The 22,873-nt window shown below is 37.8% G+C and overlaps 1 protein-coding gene across 1 annotated transcript in view; it reads right to left on the bottom strand.

Moving 5' to 3' along the window:
• Positions 1-1,789: 1,789 nt before the first annotated feature.
• The window catches only part of LOC126761827 (transmembrane channel-like protein), a 60,913-nt gene continuing 39,829 nt past the window's right edge, over positions 1,790-22,873 (bottom strand). The window contains exons 7-19 of the mRNA XM_050478236.1: positions 21,263-21,451; positions 20,926-21,056; positions 20,636-20,746; positions 15,094-15,188; positions 14,821-14,917; positions 14,576-14,668; positions 14,236-14,391; positions 10,614-12,222; positions 4,858-4,962; positions 4,582-4,763; positions 4,336-4,512; positions 3,941-4,263; positions 1,790-3,881 (exon numbers count right to left, since the gene is read on the bottom strand). Coding sequence (XP_050334193.1) covers positions 2,119-3,881; positions 3,941-4,263; positions 4,336-4,512; positions 4,582-4,763; positions 4,858-4,962; positions 10,614-12,222; positions 14,236-14,391; positions 14,576-14,668; positions 14,821-14,917; positions 15,094-15,188; positions 20,636-20,746; positions 20,926-21,056; positions 21,263-21,451 — 5,031 coding nt within the window. The 3' untranslated portion in view covers positions 1,790-2,118. The remainder of the gene's footprint in view (positions 3,882-3,940; positions 4,264-4,335; positions 4,513-4,581; positions 4,764-4,857; positions 4,963-10,613; positions 12,223-14,235; positions 14,392-14,575; positions 14,669-14,820; positions 14,918-15,093; positions 15,189-20,635; positions 20,747-20,925; positions 21,057-21,262; positions 21,452-22,873) is intronic.

Genomic DNA, 22,873 nt, shown 5'->3' with positions numbered 1-22,873 from the left:
TTTGATTGGAACGAGAAGAAAAAAACTGAATTTCTTAGTGAATCTTTTGCATAAATACAGAGTTTATATTTTTTTAAATAATGAAGCTTCATTATTCAATAGATAATTTTGTTAAATATCAAGAGAATTAAAAAATACTTGTATATATATTTAAAAATTTCTAACAGGGAAACTTCATCCATTCACAATTATACATACAGTTTACCATAGACACAAACCACAATGAATTACCCTATGCATTTACCATTTCAACTGTATTTGCTAGTTCCGGTTCAGCGGAGTGTGTCTTCGCTTATGTGTAATACAAAAAAACATTGCTATAAAATGTGTATGTTTCCTAAGCCTTATTCTAAAAAAGAAGAAGATTCCAAAAATAGAAACCAGCTGGTAAGTTGGTAATGAATTTACCCAGATTTTTTTATAACAAAATCATAAAAATAATTTTTTTATATTATATAAATGTCATAATTATGTTTCGTACAACATGTATGGTCCAAAGTTCAAGCAGATCTCAAATTTGATTTATAATTTAAATGATATGTTTATAGATATTTCAAGACCGCTGCCGTAGTTCCGGCATTCTTTTTAATTGAAATTAAGAAAAAAAAATATCCCTATTATAATATAATTATCGTACAAGAATCCACAGTGTTGGTTATTTTCCCAAACTTTTGGTCGTTTTTGCCCTACCAAAATTCGATTTTTGATCAGTTCAGAAAACTGGTCATTTCATAGAGAACTATATACAAAACATGCAGAATTTGACGCTGATCGGATCATTTGTCTCCGACTCAAGCAAATTAGAAAATGTTATTTTGAGAAAAATAAAAACCTTTTGGTGAACTGATAGAGCTGCTTGAACTGAGGTTTGGAGTTACATTTGAGAAAACATTTAGTCAAAAACTATTTATGAAATCGATTTAAAACTCTAGTATGTTATAGTTAAGGGTATAACCTTTAGAAAAATAAAAATTTCACATGAAGTGTGTCCATTAATTAAATAGTTACAATAAACTCCTGTTGAAAAAGGAGTTCTATGGAAATCATTTCTATAACTAAATTATTGAAACAATGACACAATTGTTAGGGGTGGCCCACTGGATCGAGTACACAACGGAACGAAAAAATTGAGTTAGGTTCGTGACATTATATGTAGAAAACATCTTCACAACTCTGACTGTGACGAAAGTATTAAAAAAGTAAAGGAAATTTCGTTCGATGAACAACCACAAGATCACTTCTAGAAAAAGTGGGAGAGTAGCACAAATAATGCTGAAGGAAGCCTTAGAAAAAATTATTTACATATTGTTTCATCGAAGAAGTATAGTTTTCACAATTAGTATTAAAGATAATAATATAAACTTTCCACATGCTTTATTGATCGTCTTAATACCGGTTTGTTTACTGTTTAAGCGCATTTTGAGATCAAAATTGTAGAAAGAATTGAGAAATTTCCTTAAAACCATTGGAGTAGAGGTCAAAGAAGATAAATTTGGAATCGCTGGACAAATAAAAGCCCAAAATTAGATTTCTGTGACTTCTTTTTTTCGTGAGACTGAAATAAAAGCTACGTGTAAAATAAGGAGAAAGACTTTATGAGGAACTAAATGTATGTCTTGACTCAAAGAGAGTGCACTTCTGGACTTCAAGTTTTCAGAACATGGAAAAATTTGACGACAAGTATTCATAACAAATTCGAAAGCAAACCTGGCCAACCAAGATCCCAATGAATGGCAACCCACTACTCTCTTGGTAATTAGTATTAAAAATGATAACTCTCGCAGAAGAATGAATGGTTTAAAATTTGTTGCAAGAGCTATTTATTTTATGAGTTTTTCGAAACTACAATTTTCTTCGCTCAATTTTGTATGCCACGTATTTTACTTTTGAATTTTATTTGAACTTTTCTACTACTGCAGTATTTCTATAAAATGCAAGTATTTAAATACAGCAGACTGGTACATAATTATGGACATGTTGCAAGTTGCGCCGAAATACAAAAATTACTGCTACTCCACCATTAGACATAGGAGGAAGTAAAAACTTGGTATCCGTTTAGAGTTCAGGAAGGCACTTTGTAGTCCACTACAATAAAGAAACTTAGCCGCAGTTCGTGAACTATTTATCTTCAATATCGATCTTAATGACTTTCACTTTGGGATCCGGACTTGGCGGCGCTGATTTCGTAACGGTCATAACCACGCTCTCTTTGAGTGGCGCAACTGCTGCGACTGGTATGATGGGTGTGGTAAATTTCTTCTCTGGATCCACCTTGGGTATGCATTCATCACTGCCGGTTGTACTAATGGTAATTGTTGGTATATTATCGGACCAAACTGAGGTTTGTGAGTCTTGACGGGTGGCTTGCGCACGTTCAATGGGTTTGCGACGCTGCAACGGTGGTTGATATATGGGACCGGGTTTGTCCAGCGCTTCCGAATCGCTCAAATTAATATCCGACGCTGTTGTTGGATAGCAGGGAGCTGCAACTTTCGGTTCAATAGTGATTTCGGGAATTGTTGTGGGAAAATGTTGTTTGGCTGCGATTTCGGCCTCAGGCGTTGAAGGTATCTCGATTGCAATGGCCTCGTCGTTGATATTTTTGGCGGTCTCTGGTGTTACGGGAAACTTCGGTGTAGTCGGTCCACCACTGCTGCTCGGTGATTGCTCATCATCATTCCATTTGGTGTTTACTGTATCGCGCACAAGCGCGAAGAGTGTGCCAATTTTCTTACGTCCTTGACGTGAGAGGTTTAAAAGTTTCTCCGGATTGACAAATGTCGGTGTTATGAGGCCATCGTTGGTACGTTGTGTCGCTGGAGGCGAAGCGCTGCGTGGTGGCTCACTCACCTTGCCCAGCTTACCATTATTTGTATTCTCCAGCGATTTTTCATCGAACTTAAAGACCTCCGCCTCGGCTGCAGTTTCAATGGGTTTGGGTTTTGGACGTCGAAATTTGAAAGTACCGCCGCGTACACTGAAAGAACGATGCTTGGCTGGTGGCTGTTCTTTTTCGCTCGACGTCGGTGTCTTCTCATCAATAATCACAAAATTACTTTTCTTCTCTTCTTCGCGCTGTGGAGGCGTTGTTGCCGCTTTTGTTGTTTGATTTTCTGTTTTCTCAGGCAAAGGTGTGGTTGGTCTTGTAGCTGGTTGATCGTCTTCACGCTTTTTGCGCAACAAACTTTGACGACGTTCGTTTACTATACGTGTATTTGTATCGGGATCATTATCCGTATCTATGTCTTGCTTCGAAGCTCTGCCATTTGTGGTGTGGCTTTTTTTGGTTTTAGGCAGAGTTTCAGACTTACAATATTCTTCGTCTTCTGATTGATGCTTCTCATCTGGTTCACTTTTGTTCTTATCTTTCTTGTTCGTTTTGCTTTTTCTATTTCCATTTACCCTTTCTTTGGTACTATCATCTACTTTTTCTAACTCTTTGCTTTCTTCCTCTCTTTTAATATCATCCTTATTTTTCTCTTTTTCCTTCCGACTTTCGATTTCATTTTCTTTCTTTTCGGCGTCAACTTTCTCGGCTTCTTTTGCTTCCCTTTCTTTACTTCTGTCTCTTTCTTTATCTCTTCTTGTATGCTTTTCACTTTTACTTCTTTCCTTCACAGACAATGAGGCACGCTGTTCGCGCTCACGTTCGCTCTTGGCAATTTGCACGATGTCAACCAACGAAGGTTTCCGTGTTCGTCTTATTTGTTGTAGTTTTGATAAGCCCAAATTTTTGTCTCTTCCATCTTCATCGTGTGGCAGTGAGTCATGGTGTTCCGTGTCCGTATCGTCATCGTCTCGCCCTTGTCGATTAACGGAATCGTCATCCGATGTAGCGGATCCCTTGCGTAGCGCCTCTTTCATGATGCGAGAAATTAATTCTGATGGAAGAAAGGAGTGAAATTTTTTTTAGTGATCCAATCATTATCTTCGCACTTACCTTTTCTGGCTTTAGTTTTGTATTCTTCACTTTCGAAATCCGGCGGTGGTGTTGGTGTGACCGGCGACGAAGCTTCCAGCACCTTGCGCCATCTGCTGGTCAGCGCGGCTGCACTATTCTCGGTGGGCTTCGTTTCTGGAACCTTAAAGATTTTCTTACGTTCCTCTTCACGCTCCTTTTGCAGTTGAGTTCTGAGATCTTGATTGGCCTCACGCAGTGCGCCCGTCAATGAGACCAGATAATATATGATCAAAATGAGGAGAAGCAGCAGTGGTATCACAGTGCTTGCTGAGGTCAAATAGCCAAGTGGTCTGTGCAGTTGCCTATAAGTTTCGGTGTAATCAAAGGAATTATTCATTAGAAAAGAAACCAGGTTTATTTAACCAACAACTTACTTAGGTAGTGCTTCCTGTGTCGCACTGGTTACAAAATCTGAGATGCGGTTGTACGTGGAGAATGGACCACAATGCCACGAAGGACGCAACCACACAATCGCGTAACTCACCGGCAGCACACAGAGGAAGAGCATCGTTAGCAGTAGCGCGAGGTAGAAATTGTTCGACTTTGATGCTCTGTGGTGAAATAGGTAAAAGATCTCATTGAGTTTGAGTCCACATCTATAATTTTGATTAAACACTTACTTGAAGACCACCTCGTGTGGCACATTACACGTCAACACGATCCACGAACGAAAGTACATCAATATCATTAATTTAACGAGACTCACTAGCACCAAACCGGGCGAAAAGAATATGCCCATCCACACTTGCCCCTGATTAATGATCAGATTCAAAATATTCTCGGCGATTTTGAAGTCACCATACTGTGTGAAGGTTTTTAGTTGTAGGTCGAAGAGTAGGTAAGAGATGGTTACATATAATAAATGGAAATAATTGTATGATGTGCCTAAAGCTTACCTGTGGAAATGTCTTCTCCATGTCCCAGCACCAATGCTTATTTAGGTAGCGTACAAACAGAGCGCGTAAAAAGTCAACGCAAAGCGGAGCGAAGAGAGATAGTAGCTGGGAGAGAATTAAGGAAGTGAAATATTATTAAATACCTTTAGCAAAAATATAAGAGAAAAAGTGATAATGTCGACAGATTAATAAAAAGAAAAACGACCTGTGATATCAGACCAAACAACGCTAGAAAGATTAGGAACCACTGACAGTACACGACGAGATTAAAAAATTATGCAATATGGATCAAATTTATTGAAAAATAATGAACAATCGTGAATGAAAAGAGATATAATGTAGAATAGAATATCAGAAAGGTTGATACTCTTAAGGTGGTCTAGAGGCTAAAACTTGATGGCAATTGTAAGAGCTTAAGTAAACTGCGTCGAAATAGACCCAGTTATAATTTCTGATTTTTCGACAGAAAATCATAACTACATTTGTCAAAAGATAAAAAAACGTACGGATGAATGAACCACTTGTGATTCCATAATATTCAGGAAAAAGTAGGTATGGGACTCAGCTGTTGTTGTTGTAACGGGTACCTAATCCCCGTTAGGATGGTAAGGATTAGATCAGTTGTCATCGACGCCATTCAACGGTAGGCCCAGGAAACGTGCTGTTACGATGAGGTCGGACCAAAGGGAGAAGAGTGTCAGATGTATATGGTTATCAGGGCCTGCAAAGAGATGGTTAGAGGCATGCCAGGAATCAATGCTTGCCGAAAATATATTTGAAATGTTGAGGTCGATTTTGAATAAGTAAGAGTTTAATCTGCTACAGTATCCAGAACGAAGCTGCGCAAGGGTCACTCTCGTTTCTCGCGGCAATTCGAACTCTTCGTCTGCAATTGATGGTGGTTTGACTCTAAATACGCCATTCATTGAGAGGGAGTTGGTGAAGGTGTGCTTATGGCTTGCAAGTTTGAATTTTGTTGCGTCCGAAGTTGTGTCGGCGTATTGTTTTATGTCGTCGTCGTAGTTGAAGAAGGACCTCTTGATATGGCAGGTATGATTTCTACCAAAGCACTCCAGCAGAAGAGAGAGAGGAGAGGAGTTCATTATGCTCCTTAACTGTGCAGGTGTTCGATGGAAGACATCAAGAGGCATCCGGTCCGGGGTGCAGTGCTCTGACATGTTTGTAGCTTCTTCGTTTCGTTTCACTGCATCCAGGCGATCATATTGGTACCTAGACGGGTAACTTGGATCACGCCTTTGAACTGGACTCAGTTGAATTCTTATGATAGGCTTTATTTATTGGTAAACTGTCTTACCATAAGCTTCTGTGCCAAAGTTTACGTAATTTTTTCTTAGCTCGCATCTTGAAAATATGCAGTATATTAGCCCTTTCTGGGAATAATTTCCGATTTCGTTTCAGCTCATATAGCAGAGGTCTGTCGTTATGTATAAACGTAGTGATATTAAAACATCCTACTTGATATCATGAGTGTTTACTTTTGAAGGATGAAAAATTTATTTTCGGTGGATTTAAGATTTGATTCATCAAGTGATATATTAATGTATGTATAAACACCTTTTTCACCTTTTAAAATGATACCAGAGATAGACGTAAAAATTCACTGAAGCTTGATTAATGAATGAATGATTTGAAGAAACATGTGCTATAGTATTTCTGACAAATTAACACTTGGTAAATCAAAGAATATTAAAATGGTCATCTGAATCACTTTCTATATAAAAAAATATCCAAAGTTCTAAAAAAAAATAACATTCGAAAACTGCCTTGTAACTTAGATTTCTCGAATAAGATTATATTAAAGAAATACAATATTAGCTATTGAGGTTGAATAATGTACCGCTAAACCAATTACCTCCCCTTCAGCGTATATAAAAATACGCTAATTTTCATTTTCCGGTTAAGTCCAACCCACATAAAATGACCTAAGTTCAGTGACGTTGTTCCACAAGTTCATAAAATCGTTCCGTAACTTTATCTAGCCTGCATGAGCCAAATAAAATAATCTCCATTATATTAACACACATTATGGTATAATTTTTACTTCCACCTTTGATTTATTCATACTCGTATTCGTACAAATTGCCGTCTGCGAACTAACGGGTGAAAACGCTGTAACACTTTTTTAACAAGCACTCAACTTAGTTTCAGCTCATTATCAGAGTACGAAAGGAAAAGTTAAGTAGCTAATTATGCGCAAAAGCTGCAATCCTTGATATGCACTCATACGCACACAAGTGTACACACGACCATGAGTACACTCGAGAGGGCTTATGGCGTGTTTTTGCAAAGTATTAACTACACACATATTTATTTTACACTGAGGTGGAGTTTCGCACAAACCACTTGCCAACACTCAGACATATGTAAATATATGTAGATGCGTGACTGAACATAACCAGTAGGGGAGAGAACTAGTTGTGAAGTGCCTTATAACTACTTTATACTAAGAGGTCAACTAGTTAGAAGACTGCGCTATTTTATAAGAGAGCAACAGTAGGGTTTTACCACGCTGAGATGTATGAGATGTCAACTGTCAAAAATCCGTCAATTATAGACTAGTTTAACATAAAACTAGATTTTGCTCGTTGTTTCTTATTTATTACACAAAAAATGTGATTTTTGCTAGCTGAAGTACAATACTTAATTATTATATATATTCTCTCTATGTATTATAGATCAAAGGATTCTCAAATGCTTATATTTAATGCCAATTTTATAATATAAAATTTATATATAACGACAAATAATTTTAATAAACATTTTAAAATAGCTGGCAACCTTTTTCAAAAATGACTGTGTGGCTTCCTATTATGTGACTTCGTCAACTTATGACTTTTTCCTTTAAAATTTGAACTGGTTCTTAAATCAGACTCTAAAGCGAAGACATTATTCTTGAACTACCGAAGGCCGCCAGTGCAGAAAGAAGTTCGACGCGAAAGAACTATGGACACCTTCATAGTTGATGCCTTCACTATGTCAGTTTAATTATATTCAAAATATTTAAATGACATTTTAAAAAGATGGCAATCCTTTCAATATTTTTTAATTGAGTTTTAAAACTTTTTGGTTTAAACTTAATTTCATTTATCCATTTGTTTAAACAATTTAATAAAAACTTAAAAAAAAATGATTGCCAATCTCCTCAGAAAGTATTTTTAATCTTCTTAATCTTTCTCAAACAAGTTTTTTTTTGTTTCGTACATTTATTGTAACAGGTCTATTGAAAAGTCCCAGGAGTACTAAACACATTTTTTTAGGCATGTTTGTTTTTTATTCGTCATAGTTTCCTTCAAGTGTGATACACTGATTATAGCGACCCTCTAACTTTTCCATATCATTTTTGTAGTACCAGTTAACTTTTGCTTCAAAATAGGCCTCTGTTTCGGCAATCACCTCTTCATTCGAAGAAAATATCTTCCCATCAAGCATTTTTTTCAGAACTGAAAACAGGAAATAGTCGCTAGGGGCCAGATCTGGAGAATACGGTGGATACGGAAGCAATACGAAACCCAATTTTTGAATTTTTCCAACGTTTTCAATAACTTGTGACACGGACACTGCACCGAAACAGCGCTTTCTTTTCCTTTAATTTTATCCCTAAAATGGTCCAATTATGCTATGTCTTAGTCGCTTTAATGGCCTCTACTTTTTCAAGGTTGTCAATAAAAATTATTCCAAGCGCATCACAAAATACAGGCGCTATAACCTTGCCAGTCGACTGTTGCGTGTTTTCACGCTTTGGAGCGGGTTCATCGTGTTCAGTCCACTCAGATGACTGTCGGCTGCAGTTCGGTGTGAAATGATGGAGCAATATTTCATCCGTTATCATATATCGACGCAAAACTCGGGTTTCTTATTCTTGAACTTCTCCAAATAGTTCTTTGAATCATCAATTCGTAGTTGTTTTTGGTAAATAGTGAGCCCGTGCTGCATCCACTTTGCTCAGAGCTTTCTGATACCCAAATATTTGTGAATGATATGACGTACTCTCTTACAACTTCACTTTACCGTGATTCAAACATTTTTTGTGTAATTTTTTGATGTTTTTGTCGATAACAACCTCTTTAGGGTGTCCACTTCGTTCACCGTCTTCGAGCACCACGTCTAAGCTTGGCATATCAACCCTTGATTATTGCTTTTCCCGAGGCAGTGTCCAACAACTCCTCAGCAGCAAAGTAGATAATGATCGGACGGCTATCAAATTTATACACGCGCTTTATTTAGAATAAAGCTACCTAAAACTCATATGGATTTAAATTTATGTATAAGCGCTTTTTATATATTAGACCGTTGACTTTTCAATTGATCTGTTAATATTTCCGTTATTTCCTTAAGTTTCAAAGAATGAAAAATTGCAAATTGCGTAGCCGCGAATAAGAACACAAAGCGTAGCACGCGAGCAGGCTTTCCTTGTCTTTCTTTCGCCTACTTAAAACCGGGTTGGTCGACAAAAGGGTCATTATGCTTTTTAAAAATAAGTTTCTAATAGGTGGCTACGCCTGCAGAGTTATTACCTGGATAAGGCAAGCATAATATCTGTAAAATTCGTAAATAAGTTCTTTTGTAACCCACCCATGCTTTAAGCAGGACAACTTCTTGTACTATAATAGAAATTTTAAATCAATTCGAAAAATGAGAACTCACTCTATTGTGTCCAAACACAAAATCATGCACTCAACCAAACTTTGCACAGGCCATCAAAACTTGAAAAGCTAGTGAAAACGACTGACAATCATGGAAATAATGTAAAATTTCATTTGAAGATTGACTTTTGATTTCTACATTGCCGAAAGCGTGTGCAAAAACAAACTTCAACGCTTCTTCGACTGAGTTTGAAGTGCAAAAGTGCCCAGAAGCCTGTTGTGCTGGGGTGACAGTAGTTGGCGTATGCTAATGCCAGAAGTTGAATGGCTTTTACGCGAAAGTTTTGATAGCAATTTGAAAGTTGATTGGTTAATTTCCCATTCTCAGTGTTTTATTTAGCTGCATTTAAAGCATGTTGAACTTGTGAAACAGTGAACGGTCCTTGGTTTAGCTGCATTTAAAGTGTGTTGAACTTGTGAAACAGTGGACGATTGCTGATCTTTAAAACAAACACAGAGTGTGGGAGCCTGTCTCACGAGCGGTGGACATTAAAAATAGCTTCTGTTGGGAGCTATTGTTTAGAATGATATAATTAATTATAGTTTAATAGTTTTGGAAGCATTCGAAACATATTTGAACCAGAAATGCTGAAAATGTAAGATACATTTTTCAAAATGCGCGGAGATCTTATTGAAGAGGAAACATATTTAGACATCTGCCTTTTAAATCATCTATCGGCTCAGAAAAACTTCGATATCTATGAAAACTACGTTTAAACAGGTCTAATCTAGTCAATAAATAATTTAATAAACTTTCTGAGAATTGTTAATTTGTACCAAAAAGAAAGAAACTCTTTGCTTAATGTTTCTTTTAGCGGTTGTTCTTTTCGTTCACCTTTTTTCATATCAGAAATATGGCTTGCAGGGAATTATTTGAGCTTCTAAAAGCTATTTCCGGGTTTTATAAAGCTTAAAAGCTCTTTGCAGCTCCTTTATCATTTCCGTAGGATGCTATTCGAACATGTTAAGTTAAATGTTCTTTTACAAGACGCTTTATATGAGCTTTTCTGCTACAATAGACTAGCCACCTCTTGGTAATAAGATCACAAACTATCAACAGTAGCTCAACATTTCCAATCTGTGCATACTTACCCCATCTGAAACGATAACCTTTGCCAGCTCCTGACCCAGCGACGTTTCCCAACACATGCTGGTCAAATTGCGTTGCACCTGCTGTATATCTAGCTTCACCTCAAACATTTTTTTCTCGAATATCTCCATCGGTGTCAATGAGGGTGTCGTCGGTGTTGCAGTTGCATCCAAATCTGTGATTGTAACCTCTTCCTCAGGGTAAGTATCACAAATGGTGCGCACGCAAGTCTCGAAATTATCTTCATCGAATTCATTAGTGTCATAATTGACGGTAGCAGACTCGTCAATGATATCATCTTCGGCTAAGAAGAATGCAGTAGTGCTGCCGTCAGACTCCGTTGTAGTTGTTGGCGGTGTGGAAGTTGTTGTAGTCGTTGTCGTCGTTACTACAGTCGTTGTTGTAGGCGGCAACTTTGTAGTCGTTGGCTCAACGGTCGATGTCGAGCTGGTGAAATAAGCCAGCACTTCACCCAGTAATTTCGTATTGACATGTAGCGTCGGTAAGGACTCATTTTGTGGCGCCGGCGATGCGGACTCCACTTGCAGTTGTTGCTGTTGAGCTCCGGGCGTACTTTCCTCTACCGTGTAAGCGGTGGTAGTCGCAGCACTGCTGTCGGTGTAGGCTTCGTTGTCACGGTCACTTTGTCTGCGTCTTTCATTCAACTGACGACTGTAACGGCCCGGCGGCGCACGCTGTGTTGCCTCGTACAAAGCAGACAGTAAGGCTTGGCGAGGCTTACGTTGCAAAGCTCGTAGATTTTTGCCATTTCTAGCACGGCGCACATTTTCGGTCGTGCCGCTCGTGCCGCTAAGCGTTGTCTCCGTTGCACTCGCCACTTCTTGGGAGTCGCTAAGCTCGAGCGGCATGCCAACGAAATAATCCATGTAGTCAAAGAAACTATCACTACCCGGCGCTGTTGTTGTGGTTGAGGTGGACTGTGGCAATGTGGATGCATCCGTCGTTTCGGTTTGTGTTGTGCTGCTCTCCGTATAATCCGTTATTGTGGTCGACGATGCATCGGTGGCTGGTGTACTGAATGCTGCTGTTATTGTTGTTGCTGCTGCGGTTATCGCATTGAACTGTGCCGTGCTCCACTCTTCTTGTTGTTGCGGCGTTAACGTTTTTGTATCGATATCTGTTGTGACAGGTGGCATTGTGGTGGGCAGCGTCGTCCACACATTTGTCGTGTCCGACTCTGTGTTGGTGGTGATGTGTGGCAACAGCGTTGAGGTGCTTAGATTGAGTAGCAGTAATGTTGTTGCCGTTGTGAAATTCCGATTGTTGATACGTGTTGGTTTTGAGCATTTCATTGTGATATTGCGGCATCGCAGTCGTGTGACCAAGCCGTAAAGTGTTGTTGTGGCAGCTGTGGTCGTGGTTACCAGATTGGTGGTACTCAGGTTGAGATGCGCCAGCGCTATGGCTATTGCTGTACTATTTGTGTTGTTGCTTTTGTAGCCATCCATCACTATTGTTAAATTATTCATGGCGTAGGTTGAGTTATCGTAGCGCTCCTTGAGCGTCTGCAAGGGTCCCTCCTTGCTGTCGATGTTGTAGATGAAGGAGAACATCAGCGAATACAAGTTGAGCATGTTGAGTATCATGATGCTGTGCGGGAGGGGAAGAGCATATAAGATTAGCGAGAGGAATCGTAATTAGTGGAATTCTATTAATCTTATGCGCCTTAAAAAAGTCTTACTCGATAAATTTAATCTACTACGGACAACTGAATCTATGAATATAAATAAATGATCTGTTTATTCCTTTTAGACCAAAAGGGAAAGACAAATTTTATATAAAAAAAATGAATTGAAAAAATATTTATATTAAACTGCTTTATTTAAGAATAAGAACGAGTATATTTTATTAGAAAAGTTTCGTCTCATAAATATTGCAAGTACTGAACTAAGTACGATCTACACACTAAGATTTAGTGCAAGAATTAGTAATTACTCTCTCGATCCAACTAAAGGTTATTCAAATATACCAGAGAGAGAGTGAAAGTCCAAATATTAAAAATAAATTATATTGATGAATATAGAAAACTCTCCAGGTTTATAATTCTTAATAATGCAAAATCGGCCAAAACCCGTTTAAAGGCTGATCTTGAGTAACAAATTGAAGAAACAAAGGATTATGGATATTATAGTGATCTTCGGACTAGCCCCTTGTACTTGACGTTCTTGGGCTATTATCGGACTCAATTTGAGAGCACATTCAGCAACTTGGTCCTCTCAAGTTACTCTCAACTTAACACCATTCAGCTACTTTGTGAATTTCTAAGCGTTTTTACTATCAGCTTGGAACTTTGAAAACCATGGATGTTCCATTCTGTGTCAACCAGTTGAAGGTTGGTCATTTGCAAAAGAAATATTCTAACGTTTCAACATCTTTCGCTCATGACCTGTATAGCACTGTACCAAGTTTCTGAAGGTGAGATCTCAGAGGAAAGTGCATTTTGTTTAGATCTACCATTTTACTCAACTAGATCTTTCTTAAAATTGGATACCTTTTGGCTTGCCCACTATCCACACTACCTTGAAATAATTTTGTGGTATGCTCTGTGCTGTTGGTATTCCAAGACCAAAGGTGTTCCTCTGGCATTTATTGCTTTAAGGAAGTATCTGAAGGAAGTATTTGTTATGATAATGATAATGAAGTTTCAATGTCGTTTTGAAGACCGTTTGGAGGAAGAATCGAACCCGTGCTTATGTCTGGATACAATTTGGAACAGCAAAACAACCTTCAACAATACAAAAGTTGAAAGTTTTCTATGCTTACTTTCCATATCGTAGGATCTATATGATTGAAACAACTGCGGATTTTATGCGACGGAGAACTATTCCTGTAAGATTTTTGCTGCAAAGCTGATGAGTTAGCAAAAAAGGGTACCCTCATCCCACCTACCTCGTAGAGTGAACGAGCGAGTTGGGTCTTTGTTGACATCTTGCGTTCTATTACTGGCCATATGGACTTCGCGTACGCTTAGGAGGTGTTGGTCGACGACCAGTTCCTGTTGAACTGTAAGAACCTTCTGGTCTCGAGTAAGAAGTTCCTACTGGACATTTTACAAGAGTTATTCATACTGTAAATTCCGAATGGATGAAAACGGTTCAGCTCTGAAAGTATTCGACGCTCTCCATTGTCTAACTTCTCGGCAGTTATACCTTCGGCGAACCAGGAGACATAGTCGACCTCATAAGCCGTCTTATCAAATTTGTGATCGACTCAAAGCGCTTTGTCGATTTATGAGAGTCTTTATGATACATTTTTTAGGAGCTTTAGGTACCACAACGGACCGGTGAAATAAGCTGTTCATATGAGATTTCCGTTAGAATCGGTCATTTAACCTAACCTAACCTACCTCATCAATATGTTTTGATTTAATGAATGATCGAATATGGTAGATAATCGGATTTCTTGTGGAACCTGGTTATCACAAAGGCAGTCAAGCCGAGAGTTAAATATTTAAGGGAAAAGCTTTGGAAACTTTAAAACTATTCAATCTTAACCTAACATCTGTATATGTATATTTAGTTCCCTAAAAATTTCAATATTCCAAAAATCACGTGGTGCATTTATAACCTCTGAGCTTTAAACAAAAAATAACCGTTACCGTACCGTGCCAATTGCAAGCGCAACTGCTGTCGCGGATGCCAATTTTCGAATAATCCCAATGCGTCGAATATCATGGGCATGAAGAACGCCAGCAGCGTGATGGTGATGTTAACCGCATTGCGACTCAGTAAATTGCCATTACGCGCCAATTGCTCCGAGCTGTGCAAAAAGTAACGAAAGAGCAAAATCAATGCGAAAGCCGTCGCAGGCAGACAAAGTATTGAAAAATTCAATTTGTAATAAAAAATCGCACGCGTGTTGCATACAAAGAACATAAAAGATACGCTAGAGAAAAATCAATGCCGCTACACATAACGGCATTCGTCGACATAACGGTACTCACTGATTAACCAACTCGACGACAGTGTAAGCGGAGGCAGCCAATAAGCCCATCACAACCAGATTCACCAAAATGCGCTGCAGGATTATGCGCCAACTGCGAAGTCACGCCGAAAACGGAAAGTAAACAAAAAAGAAGGAGAAAAAGAAGTGGCAAACATTAAAGCATATGTTGAAGTTGAAAATGACGGCATTTAAACTTGAAGGCGCACACTCGCCGCCAACTAATTAATTAAGTCTGAGGCTCACTTGCGATTATCCTTCTTCTTTTCGGCTTCTTCGAGCAAAACCTCCTTGAAGCCGACCACCACCGAGGCGATTCGGTTGTGCGCTGTTTCAGCGTGGCCTGAAATGTAAATAATTGAAGGAAGTCAGTGGAATATTTGCATTAACAAAAGGAACTATTGAAGTGAATAGTGAGTTGCTGAAGGAGTTGTGGTATCAATGAATATATATTTATGTATTTATTTTTTTTTACTTAAGCCTGAAAGGAGGCGAATTAATTGTTTTTCTTGTGCTTACCAATCATGAAATCCCAACCGGTGAAAAGCTTCCAAGTAAAAGTGCATTCGTCATCTTTGAGAGAGAGTTTTGAGTTTCGGGAGTTTTCAGCCATTCTGTGCGGTAGTAAAATACAATTTGTATTAAAACAGTGTTTATTTCCAAAAAAAGTAGTTCTTGAATTACGTAATATATAAATTTTTTAAAGAATTAATTTTTATTGAAAATTATTAGAGGAATGGAACATTAGATTGGGGTTTTAATAATATTTAAAATTTTTTGGGTTAATCACAGGAGGTATTTAGTACATTTGACGGCATACATATACACATAAATCCTCAGTTTTATTTTTGACACGAAAAATTTCTGATGAGAACATCATCCAATCGAATTTTTTTTTGTAATTTCTAATACTCTCAGTTGGTTGGTATAAGCTAGACAGGTAAGAGTGCAGCCTCTTTGCTCTGAATTAGCGCTAAACACAGTTATCACTTTTCATTGTTCAATATCGGAGTTCGGGGAGTGACTGGAAACGCAAATCATGGACAAGTGGAGTTGACTTGTCATTGAGTTTAAAGCCTTCCTACATTTGCTTGCCACGTTGAAGTTTATCTTTGTTTATATGGTAATTCTCTGTATCTTTCCATAGTTATTCCTTGGAACTCCATATGCTTTCTCTATGCTCACTAATTCTGCTTGGATGATGCTAACTGAGTTTTGGTAGACGGATGATCGGAGTTTACCTACGTCGCCACCCGGCAGTCCATGCTGGATGTAGATATTATTATACTCTCCTTAAAAACTTCTACTCCATTCACGTCTAGATAGTATTCTCACCTGAAAGTCACCAGGCTTTGAAGGATATAGTCTGATCCATTTAGATTTACTTAGAGCTGGTTCAGAATATAGCTGTTGTTGGAGTGCAAACCTATTAGAATTATTATTTTATAATACTTCGAAAGGTACATGGTTCTTGAAGACATTTTGCTATTCCTGTGGGGCTACAGCTTCGGAAATACTCTAAGCTAAGGCGAGTTGTATTCACCAGTCCAAATGGGCATAGCAGTATGTGATGATACCTACACAGCTTTCAACCTCTATCAAATATATGCTATACGTTTTCTGTTTTTATAACCTGTGGCATTTGTTTCAGGGCTTGTCTTGTGCTCCATAAAGGGGACCATATTAGAATTACGAAGTTGAGGTGGTTCAAGGAGCTTCAAATTTTATAAAAATTTAACTTAAGGTTACATTAGAAAATTATTTCGATAACTTTACTGATTTTTGGAATAATTCTGAGTTATTCATTATTGAATATACAAAATTATCAACGTCAGAGCTAACATTTGCCCTATATTTGCTAGCTTTTCGAAAAGGTTAATATAACAGGATACTTAGGTAGGTATGTATCCTAATATTATTCTCACCAACAATACTGAATATCAAGATATTTATGGTTTATAAATTTAATGGAGAAATGTTATATAGTAACAGATGTATAGTTTGAGCAATTTGTAAACAAAGTTCGTTTTTTAAATCAAAAAATTAAAACTTTGTTGATTTTTTAACAAAATCAGGTGGGACTAGGCTTGCAAATAATGCATTAAAAAGACAGTTGTTGTAACATTTAAATAAAAAATTTTTACATTTTATAATTCCGGTCTTAATCTTGGTTAAAAATAATTTTGAAATTTTTAATTTAATTTTCGAAAATATTTTTTAATTCGAAAAATCGGATTATATCGGATTCAAAAAGAAAATGTTTTTATACCAATTAAACAGTTGTTATAACATTTAAATACAATTTTTTACATTTCATAATTCCAATTTAAATCTTAATTAAAAATAATTTCAAAATTAATTTTTATACCCAAGAACAGGATTATATCAGATTCAATAAAAAAAAATTTACAACGAATTAAAAAAAAAAATTATGAATTTTAAATTATTTCACGCTGGCGTACTTCGTTATACCATTTTGGTTATCCTCGAAAAAGAAAAGCTTATTTTTAATAAAATTTCAACTCGCGTGACTGCTACTGAAACTGAAATGGAAATGGACTAACTCATTTCCTTTAAGCAAACTAAACATATTATACAAGCCACATACAATATATATTTATAAATGTTTCAATAGCTGCTCTTGAAAATATCGATTGACTCTCAATAAACACCAGAGTAATTGTCGTAGGTTACGCATACGCCGTGGCGTTAACTTCTCCAGTCAATTGCATTAGTTATGCGCCACTACAAAGCAAGAGATAATAATAAATATAAGCTAAAGAGAAATCATAAAATATATTAGCTGGTTAGTAAACAGCATACTTATGTAAGCAAGCACAGCACACGCCCACATATAATGTAACAGCAACAATCAAACATATAAAATGGTGTTTGCTTCAACAAGCAAAAGTCAGCAGCAAAGAAATACACGTATGGGTAGCAAAAATGCTTAATAAATAAAATTCTGTGCGCCAAAGTGGCAATAAAGGCGAGCTCTCCTCAATAACGGCGCTGTGGACGCATGCTGGACACGTAGCACACACACTCATTCACGCGATGCGGCCGAAGAGGAATGGAGGTGTTGATATGGCGTCAATTTATATGGCTGCTGGGAGTATGTTGGTGTGGGAATACGAGTAGTAAAACCAAAATAAAAGAAAAAACGTTAACTTCGGTTGTGTCGGAGCTATAATGTCCTACACAAATAAAAAAGTTTTCCGTTAAGAACTTGATTTTGATCGGCCAGTTTGTAGGGCAGCTATATGCTATAGTAGTGTAATCTACACAATTTTTACGGATATTGTAGCGCTGTTTTCGATAATAAACTACGTGAAATTTCGTGGAGATATCCTTTTGAATAAAACATTTCTATAAACAAGGACATAACTTTGATTGGTAAGTTCGTATGGCAGCTATACTCTATAGTGGCCCGATATCGACGGTTTCTACAAATGAGTAGTTTCTTCTGGAGATAAGTATGTGTGCAAAATTTCATTTCGATATTTCAAAAACTGAGAGACTGAGCTCGTGACGCTGAACACTTATAACTATATTCCTTTAGGGTTTTGGACATTGTTTTTCGGGGTATCACAAGCTTCGTGCCAAACCAAATATACTTTATTCAGGGTATAAAATTGTTGTGTGATTCGAGTATCGTTGCTAAATTACGAAATAAACATAATTCCCGACGACATATTTGTGTTAATGCGCGGCTACTTTCTTGTTGAATTGCAAGGTTATTGGCGGATGGAGTGCCGACTCGAAATGTATGTGTACAAATATGTGTGTGAAGGCCGCACACAAACAATTTGCTAACAAATTCATGGATATCTGCTAATAAACCAGCATATATCTGAAGACTTAAATGATGGCACAGCCATGTGGGCTCGTTAATGCCTCGCGCGTGACCATTAAATTCTGATAATAAATTTTTACCAACGTTTTTGTTTCATTGTAGCTTGTAGTTGCATGTATTGGTGTGTGTAAAATATGTGGTTTGATGCAAGTCCAAAAGTTTTGACCATACGTCATAAATAATCGCTCTAATCCCAAGCGTATGACCATCAGCAGCGTGCGCGATTTTAATAAAGACGTCATTTATTGTCCTGGCTGGTGTCGAAAAGTGTCTAATAATTTAATTAGTTGCCATAATTGACAATTACAGTGTTGAGTTCGGAAAATTAATTGAAAGAGAATGTTTGCTTAAGACCTTGTTGTGATATGGTTATTGATGTTTAAGGCTTTCTCTCACAAAATGTAAAGAGCCTAAATGCCTAAGTCTTAGTTAAACCTAACAAAATACCGATATCGTTCCTCCTACGAACGAAGTAGATGGGCGTAATCGGACTACTGCCACGCCCACAAAACGCCATTAACCGAAACGTTTAAAGCGCCAAATATAATAAGAACTCCTACCGACAATGTGAAAATAGATGAAATCGGATGATAACCATGCTCACTACCCACATAACGGTACTGTTAAAAGCACGATAAATCAATAACTAAATACGCCACACATTAAATTTTATCCCCGAGATAACACGGTAAGGCTTTAATGGAACTGTTGTCAAAATTGAAGCTCACTGACAGTCAAGTCAAGTGACGAAGTGTTTGGTGTCTTTATTACCAGCAGCAAGCTACTTCGTTATCCGACCCGATTGAGTACTGGTTCTCAACAGAATCGCTGGAAATTGCAAAGTTGATGAACTTTCTAAAAAGGGCATCGTTAACCCAATTTCATCAGTTGGATCTATTGAACTCCCGTGAGAACGGCTGAACCAGAACTTGCTGCCAGAGCCTTCGGGCTTAGAGTGAGACGCAAGAGGATGACCTTACTTTCTGTTAGTAAGGTCTATGTCGCTGCAATTATAAGTGTTCTGATTGGACACTGCCCGGTAATCCTACAGGCGGTGCGGCTACATTTCATGTCGGATAAAATTATAATATAAATCTTTGAAACCAAGTTCGAATAGCGAAACGTCTATAATAAGTGCGATAAAACTGCCAGGCTTTATAAATGAATGATTTCACTTGACAATCTATGAGCTTGCTGAAATCATAAGACCAGAAGATGGCGAACTCGATTCCCCAATCGATGACCATGTAGTGAACGTTCCATTGCCCTACCATGAAGAAGTTCGTATTGCAATTATCCGTCTCTAGAACTACAAAGCGGCGGGGCCGATGGATTGCCAGCCAAACTATTCAAACACGACGGCAATGAACTGACAAGGAGCATGCAACAGCTTCTTAGTAGAATATTGTCGGATTAAATCACGCCAGACGATTGGAAGTTTTGTGTGCTCTACCCAATCCACAATCAGCGCCAACTACCGTGGGATAAGCCTCGTCAACATCGCAATAAGGTTCTATCGGGCGTACTGTGTGAAAGAATAAAGCTCACCGTCAACAAACTGATTGGACCTTATCAGCGTGGCTTTAGGCCAGGAAAATCAAAAGCTGACCAGATATTCACTATGCGCCAAGTCTTGCAAAAGACCTGTGAGAAGAGGATAGGCACCACCTCTTCGTCGTCAAAGCTGCATACGACAACACGAAAAGGAGCTGTATTTATGCCGTTATGTCTGAATTTGGTATCCCCGCAAAACTAATACGCCTGTATAAACTGACGTTGAGAAATACCAAAAACTCCTTTAGGATCGGAAGCTTCTCTTAGAGCCGTTCGATACCAAATGAGATTTCAGACAAGGCGACTCCCTATAATGCGACTTCTTCAATCTACCCATGGAGAAAATAGTTTGGTCTGCAGATCTGAATACCGAAGGTGCAGTCTTCTACAAGAGTATACAACTGCTGGCGTGCACTGGTTTTTAACTGGGAAACCCCGAACATTTCACTAGATTACTAGTTTTTTTGTGTCAAGAATTTCATTTTCTTTTTTCCTTATACATATTTGTTGGTTCAAACTTCTTTTTTAACAACAAACTGGCGAAATGTGGAGCAATTAAGTGTCGAATGAAACCTTTAAACTTTTTCTTTAAAATTTCTGTATAAAACATATGTAAATAACTTAAGCATACTTCACATTTGATTTACTTACTTCCTTAAGGTGGCCACAAAACTGTAGATATAAACAACAACAGCCGTTAGAAAGTATGCCATAGGCAATTTATAACCCAAAGTGCTCGCACCGGAAATATTCGAGTAATAACTGCAAGGGGACACCGAACAAATGAAGATAAATTTGATTAAGTGGATCAGCTTAATAAATGGCTTAAGGTTCTTATATACACACATATAATATAAATGTAGGTATATATTTGATACATAAATACATTTGCCCGTGCATAAATAAACAAAAAATGTTATTTTTCACATTTCCATATTTACCCATAAAACATCGGGGAGTACTTGATGTAGCCTTCAAATTCCCAAAATGTAAAGAAATTGCCAGCGACTTTATATTCGTGCTCCGTCATACGCTTACGCGGATCCGTTTCGTCCTTTTTTGTTGCAAAATACTGTCGAGATGCAATAAAGCAAATTTGCACGTTGATAAATGGTAGACGCGAGCAACGGATGATGACGAGGATGATGATGGGTGGATGATGGGTGTATGATGATAAGTAAGTAGGTATGTGTGTATAATAAGCGCCAGGCGGCAGGTATGATGATGTGAAAATTTGACATTGACGAAATGATTGAAATTATTCAGCGCTACACTCACCTCGGGGCCGATGACGAACGCCACCAACGGTATGGCAATCATGGTGTTCACCCACATAAGCCAGCGCAGGAAGGTGAAATGTGATGCGACGCCGGAGCCGAAATGCGACTCAATCTCCTTGATGCGCAACTCCCAGGGGATCAGCACGGTGAGAAAGCTTACGGTTTCGCGTTTCCAATGTAACCAGCGCTGCGGCGCGGAAGGTAAACAATGCCAATGAAATGTGAAGATGTGTAATATGAAACGAGTGATAAATAATTGGAAATTATTTTCAAAAAAAAAAAAAAATTAAAAATAATGTAAAATAAAATAAAATAACAAGAAAAAACGTAGAATAACCTTCACAAATAAAAAAGTTTTCTACAGAAGAACTTGATTTTAATCGTTCAGTTTGTATGGTAGATATATGCTATAGTGATCCGATTTGGACAAAATATTCACAGATTGCAAAGTTGTTTTGGAGAATAATTCGTGCCAAATTTCGTGAAGATATCTCATCAAATAGGAAAGTTTGCCATATAAGAATGTGATTTTGAACGTTCAGTTTGTATGGCAGCTATATGGTGTAGTTGTTCGATCTGAACAAAATATTCAGAGATTGCAGGGTTGCTTTGTGTTATAATACGTGCCAAATTTTGTGAAGATATTTCTTCAAATAAGAGTGCTTTTCATATAAGGATGTGATTTTGATCGTTCAGTTTGTATGGCAGCTATATGCTATAGAGGTCCGATTTGGATAAAATATTCAGAGATTATAGGTTTTCTTTGGAGAAAAATTCGTGCCAAATTTCACGAAGATATCTCATCAAATGGGAAAGTTTCCCACACAGGGTCCTGACTCTGATCGTTCAGTTTGTATGGCAAATATACGCTATAATGGTCCGATATTGGCGATACCGACAAATAAGCTGCTTCTTGAAGTGAAAAAGACATGTGCAAAAGTTCAGATAAATATCTCGGCACTAAGACAATTCGGGTGTATATAAACGGACATTTATAGGGTCTTCGACGCTTTCTTCTGCGCAAGCTTAATTTATGCTGATCAGGGTATAATAAATTAAAACAGCACCCATATGAATGTGTGTTGATATGTGTGCGCGTATTTTTATTTCTGCTAGTCTATATGTATGCATGTTTGGCATATATGTGAAGCATAAATGAAGCCACTTCTTAACTAACACATTTTAATGTACTTAAAGCACACGTGCAACTGTAATTTTTATTTCACACACACATTTATCAACACACACACAATAATCGCATATTTATTTCCTTGCATTTTGCTTCCGTTTGTTAACAGCTTTGAAGCCTGTTAAGTTGCGAAAAATATTAAATTCTCCCAGCTCAAGTCTCACTTGGAGACCCACCACTCACACATACCCACATACATGTATGTGTATATTAAATTTATTGACGTATTGCCATTGAAAAGCGTGCTTATGGCGCAAATTGCAATGACGTTGATTGACACGTCGGGGTGCCGTGCGCCAAAGCGCTTAACCTCACTTTCAATTTGCCAGCGCAAGGCAGCGAGCGCAAGCAATCACAGCGCCAAAGATGGTTTGTCAACACACCGAAACAACAACAACAGCAAAAAATGTGTATAACAAC

The sequence above is a fragment of the Bactrocera neohumeralis genome, chromosome 6 (assembly GCF_024586455.1).
Source record: "Bactrocera neohumeralis isolate Rockhampton chromosome 6, APGP_CSIRO_Bneo_wtdbg2-racon-allhic-juicebox.fasta_v2, whole genome shotgun sequence".
Lineage (NCBI taxonomy): Eukaryota > Metazoa > Arthropoda > Insecta > Diptera > Tephritidae > Bactrocera > Bactrocera neohumeralis.
Note: the sequence above shows the minus strand (reverse complement) of the source record. Positions and strands in the feature narration are given on the sequence as shown.